The sequence below is a fragment of the Heterodontus francisci genome, chromosome 27 (assembly GCF_036365525.1).
Source record: "Heterodontus francisci isolate sHetFra1 chromosome 27, sHetFra1.hap1, whole genome shotgun sequence".
NCBI classification, from domain to species: Eukaryota; Metazoa; Chordata; class Chondrichthyes; order Heterodontiformes; family Heterodontidae; genus Heterodontus; species Heterodontus francisci.
The window spans coordinates 48,549,110-48,566,101 of record NC_090397.1 but is presented as its reverse complement, the minus strand read 5'-3'; the positions used below and the strand labels follow the sequence as shown (position 1 = coordinate 48,566,101).

The window sequence follows — 16,992 nt, the reverse complement described above, 5'->3', positions numbered from 1 at the left end:
CAGTACCACACCAGGTGTACTGCTGGTTTGTGTGACTCAGTACCACACCAGGTGTATTCCTGGTCTGTGTGACTCAGTACCACACCAGGTGTATTCCTGGTCTGTGTGACTCAGTACCACACCAGGTGTATTCCTGGTCTGTGTGACTCAGTACCACACCAGGTGTATTCCTGGTCTGTGTGACTCAGTACCACACCAGGTGTATTCCTGGTCTGTGTGACTCAGTACCACACCAGGTGTATTCCTGGTTTGTGTGACTCAGTACCACACCAGGTGTATTCCTGGTTTGTGTGACTCAGTACCACACCAGGTGTATTCCTGGTTTGTGTGACTCAGTACCACACCAGGTGTACTGCTGGTTTGTGTGACTCAGTACCACACCAGGTGTACTGCTGGTTTGTGTGACTCAGTACCACACCAGGTGTATTCCTGGTCTGTGTGACTCAGTACCACACCAGGTGTATTCCTGGTTTGTGTGACTCAGTACCACACCAGGTGTATTCCTGGTTTGTGTGACTCAGTACCACACCAGGTGTATTCCTGGTCTGTGTGACTCAGTACCACACCAGGTGTATTCCTGGTTTGTGTGACTCAGTACCACACCAGGTGTATTCCTGGTTTGTGTGACTCAGTACCACACCAGGTGTACTGCTGGTCTGTGTGACTCAGTACCACACCAGGTGTACTGCTGGTTTGTGTGACTCAGTACCACACCAGGTGTATTCCTGGTCTGTGTGACTCAGTACCACACCAGGTGTATTCCTGGTTTGTGTGACTCAGTACCACACCAGGTGTATTCCTGGTTTGTGTGACTCAGTACCACACCAGGTGTATTCCTGGTCTGTGTGACTCAGTACCACACCAGGTGTATTCCTGGTCTGTGTGACTCAGTACCACACCAGGTGTATTCCTGGTCTGTGTGACTCAGTACCACACCAGGTGTATTCCTGGTTTGTGTGACTCAGTACCACACCAGGTGTATTCCTGGTTTGTGTGACTCAGTACCACACCAGGTGTATTCCTGGTTTGTGTGACTCAGTACCACACCAGGTGTATTCCTGGTCTGTGTGACACAGGACCACACCAGGTGTATTCCTGGTCTGTGTGACACAGGACCACACCAGGTGTATTCCTGGTCTGTGTGACACAGGACCACACCAGGTGTATTCCTGGTCTGTGTGACACAGGACCACACCAGGTGTATTCCTGGTCTGTGTGACACAGGACCACACCAGGTGTATTCCTGGTTTGTGTGACTCAGTACCACACCAGGTGTATTCCTGGTTTGTGTGACTCAGTACCACACCAGTTGTATTCCTGGTCTGTGTGACTCAGTACCACACCAGGTGTACTGCTGGTCTGTGTGACTCAGTACCACACCAGGTGTATTCCTGGTTTGTGTGACTCAGTACCACACCAGGTGTATTCCTGGTCTGTGTGACACAGGACCACACCAGGTGTATTCCTGGTTTGTGTGACTCAGTACCACACCAGGTGTATTCCTGGTTTGTGTGACTCAGTACCACACCAGGTGTATTCCTGGTTTGTGTGACTCAGTACCACACCAGGTGTATTCCTGGTTTGTGTGACTCAGTACCACACCAGGTGTATTCCTGGTCTGTGTGACTCAGTACCACACCAGGTGTATTCCTGGTTTGTGTGACTCAGTACCACACCAGGTGTATTCCTGGTTTGTGTGACTCAGTACCACACCAGGTGTACTGCTGGTCTGTGTTACTCAGTACCACACCAGGTGTACTGCTGGTCTGTGTGACAGTACCACACCAGGTGTATTCCTGGTTTGTGTGACTCAGTACCACACCAGGTGTATTCCTGGTTTGTGTGACTCAGTACCACACCAGGTGTATTCCTGGTTTGTGCGACTCAGTACCACACCAGGTGTACTGCTGGTTTGTGCGACTCAGTACCACACCAGGTGTACTGCTGGTTTGTGTGACTCAGTACCACACCAGGTGTACTGCTGGTCTGTGTGACTCAGTACCACACCAGGTGTATTCCTGGTCTGTGTGACTCAGTACCACACCAGGTGTACTGCTGGTCTGTGTGACTCAGTACCACACCAGGTGTACTGCTGGTTTGTGTGACTCAGTACCACACCAGGTGTACTGCTGGTCTGTGTGACTCAGTACCACACCAGGTGTATTCCTGGTCTGTGTGACTCAGTACCACACCAGGTGTATTCCTGGTCTGTGTGACTCAGTACCACACCAGGTGTATTCCTGGTCTGTGTGACTCAGTACCACACCAGGTGTATTCCTGGTTTGTGTGACTCAGTACCACACCAGGTGTATTCCTGGTCTGTGTGACTCAGTACCACACCAGGTGTATTCCTGGTTTGTGTGACTCAGTACCACACCAGGTGTATTCCTGGTTTGTGTGACTCAGTACCACACCAGGTGTACTGCTGGTCTGTGTGACTCAGTACCACACCAGGTGTATTCCTGGTCTGTGTGACTCAGTACCACACCAGGTGTACTGCTGGTCTGTGTGACTCAGTACCACACCAGGTGTACTGCTGGTCTGTGTGACTCAGTACCACACCAGGTGTATTCCTGGTCTGTGTGACTCAGTACCACACCAGGTGTATTCCTGGTTTGTGCGACTCAGTACCACACCAGGTGTACTGCTGGTTTGTGTTACTCAGTACCACACCAGGTGTATTCCTGGTCTGTGTGACTCAGTACCACACCAGGTGTATTCCTGGTCTGTGCGACTCAGTACCACACCAGGTGTACTGCTGGTTTGTGTGACTCAGTACCACACCAGGTGTACTGCTGGTTTGTGTTACTCAGTACCACACCAGGTGTATTCCTGGTTTGTGTGACTCAGTACCACACCAGGTGTATTCCTGGTCTGTGTGACTCAGTACCACACCAGGTGTATTCCTGGTCTGTGTGACTCAGTACCACACCAGGTGTATTCCTGGTCTGTGTGACTCAGTACCACACCAGGTGTATTCCTGGTTTGTGTGACTCAGTACTACACCAGGTGTACTGCTGGTCTGTGTGACTCAGTACCACACCAGGTGTACTGCTGGTTTGTGCGACTCAGTACCACACCAGGTGTATTCCTGGTCTGTGTGACTCAGTACCACACCAGGTGTACTGCTGGTTTGTGTGACTCAGTACCACACCAGGTGTATTCCTGGTTTGTGCGACTCAGTACCACACCAGGTGTATTCCTGGTTTGTGTGACTCAGTACTACACCAGGTGTACTGCTGGTCTGTGTGACTCAGTACCACACCAGGTGTATTCCTGGTTTGTGTGACTCAGTACTACACCAGGTGTATTCCTGGTCTGTGTGACTCAGTACCACACCAGGTGTATTCCTGGTTTGTGTGACTCAGTACCACACCAGGTGTATTCCTGGTTTGTGTGACTCAGTACCACACCAGGTGTATTCCTGGTTTGTGTGACTCAGTACCACACCAGGTGTATTCCTGGTTTGTGTGACTCAGTACCACACCAGGTGTATTCCTGGTTTGTGTGACTCAGTACCACACCAGGTGTATCCCTGGTTTGTGTGACTCAGTACCACACCAGGTGTATTCCTGGTTTGTGTGACTCAGGACCACACCAGGTGTACTGCTGGTCTGTGTGACTCAGTACCACACCAGGTGTATTCCTGGTTTGTGTGACTCAGTACCACACCAGGTGTATTCCTGGTTTGTGTTACTCAGTACCACACCAGGTGTATTCCTGGTTTGTGTGACTCAGTACCACACCAGGTGTATTCCTGGTTTGTGTGACTCAGTACCACACCAGGTGTATTCCTGGTTTGTGTGACTCAGTACCACACCAGGTGTACTGCTGGTCTGTGTGACTCAGTACCACACCAGGTGTATTCCTGGTTTGTGTTACTCAGTACCACACCAGGTGTACTGCTGGTCTGTGTGACTCAGTACCACACCAGGTGTATTCCTGGTCTGTGTGACTCAGTACCACACCAGGTGTATTCCTGGTTTGTGTGACTCAGTACCACACCAGGTGTATTCCTGGTCTGTGTGACTCAGTACCACACCAGGTGTATTCCTGGTTTGTGTGACTCAGTACCACACCAGGTGTATTCCTGGTCTGTGTGACTCAGTACCACACCAGGTGTATTCCTGGTTTGTGTGACTCAGTACCACACCAGGTGTATTCCTGGTTTGTGTTACTCAGTACCACACCAGGTGTACTGCTGGTCTGTGTGACTCAGTACCACACCAGGTGTATTCCTGGTCTGTGTGACTCAGTACCACACCAGGTGTATTCCTGGTTTGTGTGACTCAGTACCACACCAGGTGTATTCCTGGTTTGTGTGTCTCAGGACCACACCAGGTGTGTTGCTTGAGATGATGAATAAGTTGCAGTGTGTTGAAACCCCAAGGGTGGAGACTGGATCTGAAGTTAATTTCTAGACTCTCGACACCCTCCTGTGGAACGTGCAGCATTCGCCGAATTCTGGGAGATGTGCTGAGCCTGGCCTCCTGTGTGAAGTCTGATCCTTTCCGCCCAGCGAAGGGGTGCGTGTCGTGGTGGTGGGTTAGAGACGGCAAGGGACGGTCGGGCGATGGTAGGCTGGCACAGCGACCTCTGACCTGTTTCTCTTGTCTGGTAGGTGTGAGGAGTGCGAGTATGAGTCTCAGACCTTCACTGATGGACAGATCTTCACACCTCAATCCAATCCCTGCCTGAGCTGCCATTGTGAGGTGAGTACAGGGCCTCACACACTATCTGACAGTGCCATTCACCTGAATCCTGCATAAAACACATGGTTAAAGGGGAAATATCAGAAGGAAGAAATTGCCTGTGTATCTCGGCCCCACCTCCCCCAAACCGCCCGTCCTCCCTTCCTCCGCTCTTCCGCTCCACGCCTCCTCCCCTCAACCCCTCTTCCCTCCACCACTTGGGCACTAGTGAGATAGGGCTAACCTGCAGTGTTCCCTTTATGACCTGAACTCGCCCATATTTCTGGCTTCCCCACCCACTCCATCCCAGGCTCCTGCCCCCCCTGCCTCTCCAGAAGCCCCTCAGTGACAGAGCGCAAATAGGAACGTCATTTGCTGCTGGAGGCTTGAGGCCTAAAACAGTGTAATTGGTCACCAACAGTTGGGGTTCTGGAGCCCCTCGGTTTGTGTTTTCCAGTGTTGGGGTTCTGGGGGGGTTGCTGCCAGTTGGGATTGGGGTCATTTGGGGTTTGGGTTCTATGTAGGAGGCATTGGACATATTATCACAATCAACCTATAACCTTCTGATATTTCCTTTCACGTTTTGGGGATAATGGGGACATGGATGGAGATTGGCTGCTCCACCTCACAGCTTTAGTTGTTGAGATTGGTCAAAGATTAATTATGTTTCTATTATCTTATCTGATAGGCTGGCAATGTATCATGTGACCGAATGAACCGGAATTGCCCACCTGTTCACTGCAATCATCCGGCCAGTCTGGTTGGACAGTGCTGCCCATCATGTGATAGTGAGTAACCTTTGCAACCTGGGAGTTTCATGCTGGTGGACCCAGCATATGGCACCTGAATGGACTGGAGGAATCAATATTAAATCACCTGACCAACCCCACCGAAACCACCCAAAACACCGAAACCAACCCCACCGAAACAACCCAAAAACACCAAAACCAACCTCATCGAAACAACCCAGAAACACCAAACCCAACCTCACCGAAACAACCCAAAAAACACCGAAACCAACTCACTGAAACAACCCAAAAACACCGAAACCAACCACACTGAAACAACTCAAAAACACCAAAACCAACCTCACCGAAACAACCCAAAAACACCGAAACCAACCCCACCAAAACAACCCAAAAACACCTAAAACCAACTCCACCAAAACAACCCAAAAACACCGAAACCAACTCCACTGAAACAACCCAAAAACACCAAAACCAACTCCACTGAAACAACCCAAAAGCACCAAAGCCAACCCCACTGAAACAACCCAAAACAACCCAAAAACACCGAAACCAACCCCCCTGAAACAACCCAAAAACACCAAAACCAACCCCACTGAAACAACCCAAAAACACCAAAACCAACCCCACTGAAACAGCCCAAAACACCAAAAGCAATCCCACTGAAACAGCCAACGTACATCCAACCAGACCCACTGATACACAGTCCAATAAACAGCTCAAATATATACAACCGTACCCGCTAAGACACAACTACAGCAAATAATATTTATGCAGTGTTTTTAACCTCATAAAAAGTCCCAAGGTGCTTTACAGGAGCATTATAAAACAAAGTGTGACACCGAGCCACATAAGGAGCTGTTAGGTCAGATGACCAAAAGCTTGGTCAAAGAGGTAGGTTTTAAGGAGTGTCTTAAAGAATGAAAGTGAGGTGGAGAGGTATAGGGAGGATATTCCAGAGCTCGAGGCCTAGGCAACTGAAGATACGGCCACCAATGGTGCAGCGATTAAAATTGGGGATGATGAAGAGGCCAGAATTAGAGGAGCCCAGATATCTTGGAGGGTTTTGGGGCTGGAGGAGATTACAGATATAGGGAGGGGCAAGGCCCTGGAGGGAGTTGAAAATAAGAATGAGAATTTTATAAATCATGACATTGCTTGACCGGGGTCAGTGAGCACAGTCGAGGGCTGTTAGGGGCACGGGACGAGTTAAGACACAAGCAGCAGAGTTTTGGATGACTTCAAGTTTACGGAGAATAGAATGTGGGAGATTAGCAAGGCGTGCATTGGACTTGTTAAGTCTAGGGGTAATGAAGACATGAATGAGGGTTTTAGCAGCAGGTGAGCTGAGTCAGGGGCGAAGTCGGGCGATGTTACAGAGGTGGAAATACGCGGTTTTAATGATGGCACAAATATGAGGTCGGAAGCTCATCTCGCAGTCAAATGTGACACCAAGGCTGTGAGCACACTGGCTTAATCTCAGACTGCTGCCAGGGAGAGGGATGGAGTTAGTACCTAGGGAATGGAGTTTGGAGCGGGGACCGAAAACAATGGCTTCAGTCTTGCCATTATTTAATTGGAAGAAATTTCTGCTCATCGAGTGCTGGATGTTCGATAAGCAGCCTGATAATTTAGCAACAGTGGAGGAACCAAGAGATTTGGTGGTGAGGTAGAGCTGAGTGTTGTCATTTGAAAATTAAAGCTATGCTTTCAGATGATGTCGCCAGGGAAGGCATGTACTCATAGTCACACAGCACTGAAACAGGCCGTTCAACCCACCGAGTCTGTGCTGACCAACAACCACTCATTTATACTAATCCTACATTAATCCTATATTCCCTACCATGTCCCCACAATTCTCCTACCACCTACCTACACTAGGAGCAATTTACAATGGCCAATTTACCTATCAACCTGCAAGTCTTTCGCTGTGGACGAAACCAGAGCACCTGGCGGAATCCCACGCGGTCACAGGGAGAACTTGCAAACTCCGCACAGGCAGTACCCAGAATCAAACCTGAGTCGCTGGAGCTGTGAGGCTGCGGTGCTAACCACTGCGTCACTGTGCCGCCCGTAGATGAGAAGTAGGAGACACAGTCCAATAAACAGCTCAAATATACCCAACCAGACCCACTGAGACACAGTCCAATAAACAACCCAAACATACGCAACCAGATTGTTAGCATTTGCCCTCCTTCCTTCAATGCTTCACAACAATACGCTTCAAGCAAGCACAAGACACATTGCAGCGTAGTTTACAGAAAAGATTGTATTGATACTATGATGAGGGATCAGCTCAACCCGGATCAGAGAGTAGCTTTCAGCTTCAAGTTCTAGCTTGCGTGCCTTCTGAAGAACTGTTGAAAACCACGCTCCTTTATAGAGCATATTTTGTCGACCTCAAAAGTACATGTCATAGATAGGACTTCTTGATGCATCTGTATTTGTATTCGTATCTGTTCCTTTGGAGACAAACTCTTCATGTAAACAGTTGGAGTATGTTTATTCCAAAGCTTCTTCCTTTAAACAAAATTTTCTGACCTAACAGTTCCCAACCACTTTATAGAGCAAGCTTTCTCCATCATTGGCTGGAATTTTACATTGAGCGGGAGGTCCTGCCCACCGACCAAAAAGTCAGTGGTGAGCCCACCTCCGCTGGGCCTGGGAAGCCAGGCCGGGATTTTTCACTTTCCAGGCCCTTAATTGGTCTTGGGTGGGACTCACCTCCTTGAGGCAGGAAGTCCTGCCTAATGGAGCTGCTGGCCAATCAGCAGGCCAGCAGTTCTTAGTCCCAGCAGCACCACTGGGAGCGGTGGTCACTGCTGGGACTACACCCAACCATCAGAGGCAACAGGAAGGACAGCGCCAGAAAAAAGATAGGTTTTTAGGGCTTTACCTGGGACAATCGGTCGGGCCCTAGCGAGGCAAGGGGGGTTGGTTGGTTGGGGGGGGGTGGAATCTGGAGAAGGAATGTTGTGTGTTAGGGGCAGTTGGGGCTTCGGGGGGGCACCGGGGTGCCCGATCAGGAGAGCCCACCCCTAGCCCACAAGAAGACCATCTGGCTTTACCAGGTGGGTTCTTGAGGCCTTTGCCATCTGGACACCGAGGGTAAAATACCAGTGGCGGTGGGAGAAGTTATGCATTCCTCTAACAATACTTCAAAACTATCTTGTTTATATTGGAAAACCTTGCTCTAAGATACAAAGATGTTTTTTTTAACCCTTAACCTCAAGATGTCCAACAGCCAGCTCTCCAGGATGTCCACCATAGACCCATTGAGATGCAGTCTAATAAGCAACCCAAATAAAAATGGGCAGGTGGAGAATGTGGAATTGGTTAGTGATAAACTGACAGGCTTACAGAGTCAAGCAACCTTTATCCGAACTTAAAAATTCTTCTGATCTCGATGTGCCTCCACAGGGTGCTTATAGAGCTGGTTGCAAGAAAGTTATCTGCGATAGAATATTCATTGGATTCTACCTTTCTAATCCCAGCATACATTGATTTAATTTGCTTACTGCAAGCAGTTTCTGGAGGGGATATTGTTACGGACAGGTGGGAAATGATGGGGACAGTTTCCCTTTTTAACTTCTCAGCTGATCAAAGACAGCATGTTTCTTAGAAATGTGTTTTAATTCCTGAGCATTTTAATGGTCAACTAACAGACAAATGACAGGTTTTCTCGTAAGTTTAAAGAAAGATAAATGTTCATTAAACAACACCCGAAAATATTCGAAATTTCACACACACGCACGCACACACACACACAAGAAAAGATAGACATTAGAAGAGAACATGCATTTAGATCTGATTGGTTTTAAAAGAGTAAACCTTGCATTCTTCCCTGAGGGTGAAGGTTTCAAAACGGTGCAGGGCTGTTTCTCCTTTTTCTTGGTTCACTGAAGGCAAAAATTGGAAAGTTTCAGGAGGGCGAGTGCGTTGTTGCTGATTTCATTTTGTTGTTTGTCAGTCACAGTTTAATATCGAAAACACTGGTAACAATTTCTCGGGTAGGGAGTTCAAGGCCATTTCCAATCACTACCTACTTGTAGTTTAAAAAATGGTGTTCTGAGGCAGGATCCTCCTTTCAGTAGAACAGATGGAATCTCTCTCTTGCTAACTCTGCCTTTGTCTGCCCAGCATATACTCCACATCCAGACGATCATCTTCCGCCATTTCCTCCATGTCTAGCATGATGCCACTACCAAACGCATCTTCCCCTCCCCTCCCCTAACAGCATTACAAAGTGATCGTTGCCTACGCGACACCCTGATACACAAGGTAACCTTTGCAATATCCAGTGCCTTCAGTCGTTTCCTTGATATCGCGCGGTGTGAATCGAATTGACTGAAGTCTGGCATCTGTGATGCTGGGGACTTCAGGAGGAGATCGAGATAGATCGTCAACTCGGCACTTCTGGCTGAAGATTGTTGCAAATACTTCAGCCTTTTCTTTTGCACTCATATGCTGGGCTCCCCCATCTTTGGGGATGGGGATATTTGTGGAGCCACGTCCTCCAGTCTGTTGTTTAATTGTCCACCACCATTCACGACTGACTGCAGTGCTTAGATCTGATCCATTGCTTATGGGATCGCTTAGCTTTGCTGAACATATATTTGAGAGATATACAGTTTTAATGTCCTTGGGATATTATCAAAGTCAACAGTGTGTGGCCATGAAAGATAAGTCTCAATACATTGTTGTTTGTGGGATCTTGCTGTGCGCAAATTGGCTGCCATGTTTCCTACATTACAACAGTGACTACACTTCAGAATTGGTATTAGGCATTCTGGGATGGCCTGAGATCGTGAAAGGTTCTATAGAAATGCAAGACTTTTTATTTCTTTTCTTTATTTTTTAATGATACCATGTTCCAAAGCTTAATTTGATATTGAAGGTTTGTGCAGGAACAGCATCTGTGATATTTTGAGGAGACCAGAAAAGTGTTTAATTACTGTAAATACACTAAGTACTGTCTATTTACCTGTTTAATATTAAATAAATTGATCTGGTTTAGTCCCTGAGCTGAGCTCCAACAGTCTCTTCACCCAACTACTGAAGGCAAGACAATGGTGTGACGGTATATGATCTATTCCAGTAAATTGAAGCACAGGGTGAGGGCTGTCTGTCTGTCCAATCCCTCGGTCCCATTGTGGGTAACTTCAATGTCAGGCAGGTGAATTCTCACATTGGACCACAGGGGACATTTTTTTATTTTATTTAGAGATACCGAACTGAAACAGGCCCTTCGGCCCACCGAGTCTGTGCCGACCAACAACCACCCATTCATACTAACCCTACAGTAATCCCTTATTCCCTATCACCTACCTACACTAGGGGCAATTTACAATGGCCAATTTACCTATCACCTGCAAGTCTTTGGCTGTGGGAGGAAACCGGAGCACCCGGGGAAAACCCACACAGACACAGGGAGAACTTGCAAACTCCCTTGTAAGTGAGGTCCACTTACAAGATTGGGCAGGATGTTAAACCCAAGAGTATCCCAAGTGAAACTCAGAGATATAACAGTTATGTAGAACTGTATTGCAGATTTATACAATACTGTACTGTGATCAATTGTGCTTTTCCCCCCTTCAGTGTGTGAGTACGAGAGTGTGCTCGTTAGCAATGGCGAGACGTTCCACCCCACTTTTGGTGGCCCCTGCATTCAATGTACCTGCTCAGTGAGTACTTGGTCTCATTCAATAATTCTGTATTTCTTTATATCAGTAAATGCAGTCCCAAGGAGTTTGGGCAAATGTACAGATAACTACAAGGGCAAATCTGTAATGATGATTCCTCACAAACAGAGATGTATTAACACTCTATGCCTGAACAGGGAGCACTACACTGTTGGAGGTGCAGTACTGAGGGAGAGCGGCACTGTTGGAGAGGCAGTACTGAGGGAGAGCGGCACTGTTGGAGAGGCAGTACTGAGGGAGAGCGGCACTGTTGGAGAGGCAGTACTGAGGGAGAGCGGCACTGTTGGAGAGGCAGTACTGAGGGAGAGCGGCACTGTTGGAGAGGCAGTACTGAGGGAGAGCGGCACTGTTGGAGAGGCAGTACTGAGGGAGAGCGGCACTGTTGGAGAGGCAGTACTGAGGGAGAGCGGCACTGTTGGAGAGGCAGTACTGAGGGAGAGCGGCACTGTTGGAGAGGCAGTACTGAGGGAGAGCGGCACTGTTGGAGAGGCAGTACTGAGGGAGAGCGGCACTGTTGGAGAGGCAGTACTGAGGGAGAGCGGCACTGTTGGAGAGGCAGTACTGAGGGAGAGCGGCACTGTTGGAGAGGCAGTACTGAGGGAGAGCGGCACTGTTGGAGAGGCAGTACTGAGGGAGAGCGGCACTGTTGGAGAGGCAGTACTGAGGGAGAGCGGCACTGTTGGAGAGGCAGTACTGAGGGAGAGCGGCACTGTTGGAGAGGCAGTACTGAGGGAGAGCGGCACTGTTGGAGAGGCAGTACTGAGGGAGAGCGGCACTGTTGGAGAGGCAGTACTGAGGGAGAGCGGCACTGTTGGAGAGGCAGTACTGAGGGAGAGCGGCACTGTTGGAGAGGCAGTACTGAGGGAGAGCGGCACTGTTGGAGAGGCAGTACTGAGGGAGAGCTGCACTGTCGGAGAGGCAGTACTGAGGGAGAGCTGCACTGTCGGAGAGGCAGTACTGAGGGAGAGCTGCACTGTCGGAGAGGCAGTACTGAGGGAGAGCTGCACTGTCGGAGAGGCAGTACTGAGGGAGAGCTGCACTGTCGGAGAGGCAGTACTGAGGGAGAGCTGCACTGTCGGAGAGGCAGTACTGAGGGAGAGCTGCACTGTCGGAGAGGCAGTACTGAGGGAGAGCTGCACTGTCGGAGAGGCAGTACTGAGGGAGAGCTGCACTGTCAGACAGCTGCACTGTCGGAGGGCCAGTACTGAGGGAGTGCTGCACTGTCCCTGAGAGGCAGTTCTCAGGGAGCCCTGAGAGGAAGAGAGTTTTGGAGAGGGAATTCTAGAGATTGTGTCCCAGGTAGCTAGAGGCACAGGTGAAGGTGTAGGGGTTACAAAGAGGTCAGTTTGGGGGGAGGCGATTATAGAGATAATGACTAGAAAAATTCTGATGCTGCGTTTGAAATGTTTGTTGCTTAGAATGGAAATGTACGATGTCAGGAGGAAATCTGTCATCCGCTAACCTGCAGCAACATCTTCAAAGATCCAGACCAGTGCTGCCCCACATGTAAAGGTAGGTGACCCTCTGAATCAATGTCTGAACTGATGCCCAAAACCACAAGAGTAAGAAATTTTACTCCCGATCCCTGTGTCCCGACCCTCATTTGTCCAGTCCCTGTGCCCTGATCAGTTTCAATGCGTTGATTTGAGGGGAATGAGCCCAGGACCTTCGGTGTCTTCGTGAGCACTAATTTGAAGGGCGCCCAGAGGGGCCTGGGCACCAGCTGTCTTCAGCACTCAAGACCAGACAGGGGACTGGGCAGAACCCAGGAACCCAGGCTGAGGGCCCAGCTGTCCTCTTCTGGAAATCATAGTGCCAGGCTAGTTCAGCTTGGGTCAAGTATAGCACAGAGTGTGAAGTCTACCTGATCTGTGGCGTGGTTGGGTGGATTTGATGGTGGACAGGAGGACAGAAATTGTAACTCCCAATGTTTGTTACCCGCTGTTTGGCGGCCGTTATGCTCACTGGTAGACTGGCCCTCGTGGAAAGTTCAGTGACCCTCTGAATCACTGTTTGAGCTGATGCCCCAAAACATAAGAGCAAGAAAAGCTGAGCCCATCTGGGCTGGATCTGACCCTGGGCCCCAGGTCCAGAGCCTTTGTAATCCCCAGGTCTCTATTGTTATATTTAGCTGTGTGTGTGTTTGTGTGTGTGTGTTTTTGTTTGTGTTTGTGTGTGTTTGGGTTTGTGTGGGTGTGGGTGTGTATGTGTGTGTGTGTATATATGTGTGTGTGTGTGTATATATGTGTGTGTGTGTGTATATGTATGTGTGTGTGTGTATATGTATGTGTGTGTGTGTATATGTGTTTGGGTATGTGTGTGTGTGTGTATATGTGTTTGGGTATGTGTGTGTGTGTGTATATGTGTTTGGGTATGTGTGTGTGTGTGTATATGTGTTTGGGTGTGTATGTGTGTGTGTGTATATGTGTTTGGGTGTGTATGTGTGTGTGTGTGTATATGTGTTTGGGTATGTGTGTGTGTATATGTGTTTGGGTATGTGTGTGTGTATATGTGTTTGGGTATGTGTGTGTGTATATGTGTTTGGGTATGTGTGTGTGTGTGTATATGTGTTTGGGTATGTGTGTGTGTGTGTGTATATGTGTTTGGGTATGTGTGTGTGTGTGTGTGTATATGTGTTTGGGTATGTGTGTGTGTGTGTGTGTATATGTGTTTGGGTATGTGTGTGTGTGTGTGTATATGTGTTTGGGTATGTGTGTGTGTGTATATGTGTATGTATATGTGTTTGGGTATGTGTGTGTGTGTGTATATGTGTTTGGGTATGTGTGTGTGTGTGTGTATATGTGTTTGGGTATGTGTGTGTGTGTGTGTATATGTGTTTGGGTATGTGTGTGTGTGTATATGTGTATGTATATGTGTTTGGGTATGTGTGTGTGTGTGTATATGTGTTTGCGTTTGTGTGTGCGTGTTTGTGGGTGTGTGTGTGTGCTTCCTCCATCAGTGTGTATCGTGCAGGGGCTGGAGTATGAAGATGGAGCAGAATGGGAGCTGGAGCAGAGCCTGTGCACCACGTGTACCTGCGTTAATGGTAACACCACCTGCAGACCTCGGCAGTGCCCACCTGCCTCCTGTCTACACCCAAGCTCAAACAACGGTATGTGTCACAACCAGTCAAATACCAAGCCTAACTAACTGCCAACGCATCCATCGGGCGTAGGATCACCGGGTCAAGGGTAGGGTCAAGGGCTGGATGTAGAATGACAGGTTTGGGCGTAGGGTCGCGTTTAGGATTGGAGGGTCAGGTGTTGGGTTGGAGAATGGCTCAGGGTGGGAGATCTGATGTTGGGTTGAGTGAAATGTTACAGGGGTCAGGTGAAGGGTTAGGGGTACAGTCAGTGGGACTGTGGATGTTTGATTTAATTTGCCAGAGAATTTGTTTCCTAGGAGATTGCTGCCCGTCTTGTGACCAATGCACATACAATAAGCGACAGTACAGAAATGGGCAGGAGTTCATCGACCCAGACAGTCCGTGTCAGAACTGTCAGTGTCAGGTAAAGCCTGCTTCCTGCTCTCCCACATCCCCTGTGAGAGTATGCACAAATCTGTGTGTGTGCATGTGTCTGTGAGTGTGCGCGTTGTGTGCGCATGCAAGTGCACGCGTGTGTGCATGCATGTGCACGTTTGTGCATGTTTGTGTGTGTGTGTGCAAGTGCGCTTGTGCATGTGCACATGCATGTGTATGTGCGCACGTGTGTGTCAACATGCCGGTGTGGAATCGGTCTCAGTTTAGGACAGAGATCTGCTGGAGCAGGCTGGGTATTGATGCTGATGAGAGGTAGACTGAGAGATGAGACTGTCACGCTGTCTGCACCTGCTGGGTGAGTTTGGCGAACAGCGCATTTCTGGACTGTCCTTAAATCGCATTTGTGTTTCCTCTTCTGACAGAGTGGGACAGTGCGCTGCGCCCCAACTGACTGCCCCCCAATCACCTGCAGCAGGCCGGAGAGGAAGGCGGGACAATGCTGCAAAAAGTGTCCAGGTAAGGGCAGAGCCTGGGCTTTGAGGCGAGGGGCAGTGGGGCCAACAGATAGTCAGCACTGCCCCAGTAAAGTATTTACCTCTCTCGTCCTTCAGTGTGATGCGTGGACTCAGGGTCGCGGGCATCGTCAAGTCGATTGGGTCATTTAGATCAATCAATAAGCGAGTGGGTGAGATCGCCTGTAGTCAGAACTCAGACAGTTACCGGAAAGGATCGAGGAGCTGCACCAGTTTGAGGTGATGGTCTGGAACAAGGTGTGTCTCAAAACTTTGCAACTTGTTAGAACACGGCCCCACCCCAGGGACCTGGTTAATGTTATTTATCCCTTGATGCCTCGATTTATCTTCCACAGGCACTGACTCTCATTGCAAGTTCCACAGACACGAACACTTACTGAGATACTATTACACAGACACCGTTTCTCACTGGGATACAGTTCCACAGACACTGACTCTCACTGGGATACAGTTCCACTGGCACTGAATCTCACTGGGACACAGCTCCACTGGTACAGAGTCTCACTGGGATACAGTTCCACTGGCACTGACTCTCACTGGGAAACAGTTCCACTGACACAGACTCTCACTGGGGTACAGTTCCTCTGGCACTGACTCTCACTGGGATACAGTTCCACTGGTACTGACACTCACTGGGATACAGTTCCACTGCTACTGACTCTCACTGGGATACAGTTCCACTGGTACTGACTCTCACTGGGATACAGTTCCACTGGCACTGACTCTCACTGGGATACAGTTCCACTGGCACTGACTCTCACTGGGATACAGTTCCACTGGCACTGACTCTCACTGGGATACAGTTCCACTGGCACTGACTCTCACTGGGATACAGTTCCACTGGCACTGACTCTCACTGGGATACAGTTCCACTGGCACTGATTCTCACTGGGGGACAGTTCTACTGGCACTGATTCTCACTGGGGGACAGTTCTACTGGCACTGACTCTCACTGGAGTACAGTTCCACAGGCACTGACCATTTCATCGGCACTGACTCACAAAAATGTACCATTCCGCAGGCACTGACTCTCACTGGGATACAGTTCCACTGGCACTGATTCTCACTGGGGGACAGTTCCACTGGCACTGACTCTCACTGGGGTACAGTTCCACTGGGACTGATTCTCACTGGGGTACAGTTCAACTGGCACTGACTCTCACTGGGAAGCAGTTCCACAGGCACTTACTCTCACTGGGATCGAGTTCCACAGGCACTGACTCTCACTGTGGTACAGTTCCACAGGCACTGACTCTCACTGTGGTACAGTTCCACAGGCACTGACTCTCACTGTGGTACAGTTCAATTGGCACTGACTCTCACTGGGGTACAGTTCCACTGGCACTGACTCTCACTGGGGTACAGTTCCACTGGCACTGACTCTCACTGGGGTACTGTTCCACTGGCACTGACTCTCACTGGGGTACTGTTCCACTGGCACTGACTCTCACTGGGGTACTGTTCCACTGGCACTGACTCTCACTGGGGCACTATTCCAATGGCACTGACCATTTCATTGACACAGACTCTCACTGGGGTACAGCTCCACAGGCATTGACTCTCACTGGGGGACAGTTCCACAGGCACTGACTGACACTGGGGTACAGTTCTACTGACACTGACTCTCACTGGGGTACAGTTCTACTGGCACTGACTCTCACTGGGGTACTGTTCCACTGGCACTGACTCTCACTGGGGTACTGTTCCACTGGCACTGACTCTCACACGGATACAGTTCCACTGGCACTGACTCTCACTGGGGTACTGTTACACTGGCACTGACTATCACTGGGGTACTGTTCCATTGGCACTGACTCTCACTGGGGTACAGCTCCACAT

General features: G+C 49.3%; 1 protein-coding gene across 9 annotated transcripts in view; it reads left to right on the top strand.

The window, feature by feature from the left end:
* The window catches only part of LOC137384812 (kielin/chordin-like protein), a 185,948-nt gene that overhangs the window by 94,134 nt on the left and 74,822 nt on the right, over positions 1 to 16,992 (top strand). For 8 of the 9 annotated variants that reach the window (XR_010977665.1, XM_068059321.1, XM_068059326.1 and 5 more), the window contains 7 exons: positions 4,622 to 4,712; positions 5,380 to 5,479; positions 11,036 to 11,121; positions 12,558 to 12,651; positions 14,099 to 14,251; positions 14,542 to 14,648; positions 15,043 to 15,136. Coding sequence is in view for 8 of the 9 variants with exons in the window: in XM_068059321.1 (XP_067915422.1) it covers positions 4,622 to 4,712; positions 5,380 to 5,479; positions 11,036 to 11,121; positions 12,558 to 12,651; positions 14,099 to 14,251; positions 14,542 to 14,648; positions 15,043 to 15,136 (725 nt within the window). In the remaining variant the exon portion in view is untranslated. The remainder of the gene's footprint in view (positions 1 to 4,621; positions 4,713 to 5,379; positions 5,480 to 11,035; positions 11,122 to 12,557; positions 12,652 to 14,098; positions 14,252 to 14,541; positions 14,649 to 15,042; positions 15,137 to 16,992) is intronic. The other variant, XM_068059322.1, reaches the window with a different exon arrangement.